Here is a 3,265-nt window from a genome sequence, read left to right on the forward strand (position 1 = left end):
GTCAGACATACTGGAGCAAGAACTTGCAGAGAATTCCTGGTAGAGGACTGGAAGGGAAGAAAGAAGTCTTGCTTAAAGGCATCAGTGAGCAAATAAGACAGGCAGTTCTATTTAGACCTCCAAAAGGCCTCACAGCAAGGTCTCGCAGTTGATGCTGGAAAGCAAAAGGTGGTCTCCAGAGATACAATACAGTCAGATACCTATGTCTTTCTCCAATGACCAGTCTTCTCCAACACAGAAGCAGCAGACAGGCCCTCTGACAGCATATAATTAGGACCATGGATTATCAACAACTTAGCATGGAGTTCAGAGATTTGACTCCTCTTGGGAAAGTATTTCCTGCTCCTTTTAAACTCAGAGCTTTCATTCCCAAGTGCAACACATTTATCAGTAGTGTGATCCCTTCCAGACAACAATTCTTAGCAAGACAGTCTGAGGGAGGAACATGACTGTAACAAGAAGAGTATAAATTGAACCTTCCTTTGGGAGAAGTCACATCCACTCAAAACACTGTACATTTTCTCTACAGCCATGTACAGCATGCCCAGGATTCTCTTCTTGCTTTTCTTTTTTACTAAACCAAAGATTTAGTAAAACAAGAAACAAGAAGTTAAGGGAAAGACACCACTATCACTAGCAGTAAAAAACCCCAAACCACAAAAACCTATGCGAGCCTGGGTTTATAATACCTGAATGAAAAAATTTAGTTGGAGAGAAGTGGTATGGGACAAGAAAAGATGAGACATACATCTAATCAAACTGTGCAATATGAATACTTGGAGCATTAAGGTGCATAAAATGCCAGTACCTGAAAAACCACCTGTGGTAGCGAAGGCCCTGCTACATCATCATATATGGCTGGTGGTTCTAGAATCACAACAAAGGCCTACTGAATTAGTAACAACCAGCTAATGATCTTTTATTGACCACATAAATGAAAAACATCCAAGCTAATGATAATTTAGTGCTTTGGCCAGTGACATTGTATCACATTGGTTGTAGCAACTATTCTAGGTTAATAGAGAGAAATGTTGCTTTAGCAGACCTGTCTAAGGGGAAACTGAAGCTCAAAGCCACATCCCATTTAAAACCAGTCCAGCCAAGCAATACAAGCACTATATTCAAAGCAGATGATGTAGATGGTGGTTTAGGTATTTAAAACTAACAACATTACAACAAAATTCTCACCTCCTCAAAAGGAGCGACAGCCCAGAGTATCTACTCCTTATAGATTGTTTCACGTGATCACCTGCTTTGACAGAAAGTTATTGTCAGTAGTGTTTTACCTTCTTTCTCTCTTTCTCCAAAGCTCTCCACTGCTCGTAACACTCCTCCAGTCGGACGTGAAGCTCATTAGCAGGTCCACTGCGATTTCTTGGGGGTCTGTATTTATTAAATGGTGTTGGAAAGGCAAAATACGGTGCAGCTATTTCTCCACAAAACAGGTCATTGATGAAGGGATTCAAGTGGTTAAGGTCATCATAATGAAAAAGATCAACAAGTTCTGAGAACGGAAATGGTGACGGAGGAAAACTGAAATTATTTGCTGATGAAAACAAATGGTGATTAAATGGAGGAAAGCTGGGATTTTGCTTAAAATCAGACATTAAGGGGAAAGAAGGAAGAAAAGAAGGATTAATGAAATCTGACATGCTACCACCATTCTGTTCATGTTTTTTTCGGAACACACTGAACTGCTGACGGTTTGGGGTTGTATACCCAAAATGAGGAATGCAATTCCTTCTGCTCCTTCTATCATCTTTATTACTATTTTCTTGGGTCTGCTTTTTTGGAAATCTGTGGTATTTTTCAGGGTCTTCACTGACAGCATTCTGCTGCGTTAACCAGTGAGATGAGAAATTAATGGGGAATTTACGGTATTGCCCCTCCTTACTAGTTGATGAATCATGCTGTGATCGTCCAATGGGTTTCATTTGCTTCTGATTTTCTGAGATTAAATTAGAAACTCCCACATTATTAGAAACACCATTTGATATTTGTAACCTTCCATCTTTCCTTGAAGGGAGGACTGGTGAGATCTGTGAGTAGTAAGAGGACTGTGTTATAGACTGATGGGTGGGAGAACCACTGGACATGGCTGAAACCCCTGAGGACAACTGTGGACTTGTTACCACTTGCTTTCCATATGTGGTATCCAATGAAGCTGTCGGACTTGCAATTTTCCCATCCAGCCACATATATCCATGGTACGACGAGTAACTCCCATTTTGCATAACATGTTTTACAGATAAATCATATTCAGAAACTTTATGAGAGCATTCTTTAGGACTAATATGGATCTTACATTCATAATTATTAAAAGCATCTCCCAAAGTAAAGCTATGATGACCATTTTGTACATGGGTTTCCTGTGGTTTTCTGTTTGTCCCTCCAGAAAAATTATTTTCTTTAGGGCATTGATTGAAAAAATATAGCGCTGGATGAACAGATGACTGCAACTTATGAGCAGCTGTGAAGTTTTCATATCTTTTCGAAAACAAGTGGTTGTCCTGGGACATTTTATCCCAAGAGTCTTCAACAGGTTGATTGGAAAGATCAGGGGAATACTTAGTTTGTTCTTGAGCATCATTTTTCATAACATTGCCTCTTGCTCCTTCAGTTTTCCAATACTCTTTCTGAATACTAGTGCTGCCTTTCATTCTGTTCTGAGAAGAAAGAGTGCTAAAATTGGCATTGATTTTTTCATAGTCTCCGTTTAACCTCATGTGGTCATAACTGCACAAATGATGGTTATAGTCTATATTTTGAAATGCAAACCCTTCTTGGTGAATTGTATTATTATTTTGCAAAGAGGAATTTTCAGGGTAACTGTTCTTCGGAATATTATCAGGCTGAGTGCAAAGGCCAGATGGAGAAAGCCAAGACTCTATGAGATGAAGATCTTCCAAACCTCTGTGTAACATCTCCACATCATGAGACTTTTGCAAGTGATCCTGACTGTAGTTCTGCGTGCACATCAGATTTGAAAAATCCTTACTTTCAACAGAGTGCTGAGATGACAGCCCTGAGAATTCACCATTGCTTCCAAGATCAGGTGCCCACATAGGTGGAAACAATCTTGAAAGAGAACTCCTGTAACAAAGTCAAACAAACCTCCTGTAATGATTTAACACATTTCTTTTGTTAAAACAGTTCATATCTCACAGTTATTCCCCCCCCCAGCCCCGTTTCCCTCATTACATTCTTGGTTAACCATACACATCCCTCCTCCAAAACAGAAGTGGGGGGAAATATTCCTGCCGCA

General features: G+C 39.8%; 1 protein-coding gene across 1 annotated transcript in view; it reads right to left on the reverse strand.

Moving 5' to 3' along the window:
• Nucleotides 1–3,265, reverse strand: part of LOC104626623 (uncharacterized protein C17orf104 homolog) — a 12,313-nt gene that overhangs the window by 4,069 nt on the left and 4,979 nt on the right. The window contains exon 3 of the mRNA XM_010294584.1: nt 1,287–3,093. Coding sequence (XP_010292886.1) covers nt 1,287–3,093 — 1,807 coding nt within the window. The remainder of the gene's footprint in view (nt 1–1,286; nt 3,094–3,265) is intronic.

The sequence above is a fragment of the Phaethon lepturus genome, unplaced genomic scaffold (genome assembly GCF_000687285.1).
Source record: "Phaethon lepturus isolate BGI_N335 unplaced genomic scaffold, ASM68728v1 scaffold27569, whole genome shotgun sequence".
NCBI lineage: Eukaryota > Metazoa > Chordata > Aves > Phaethontiformes > Phaethontidae > Phaethon > Phaethon lepturus.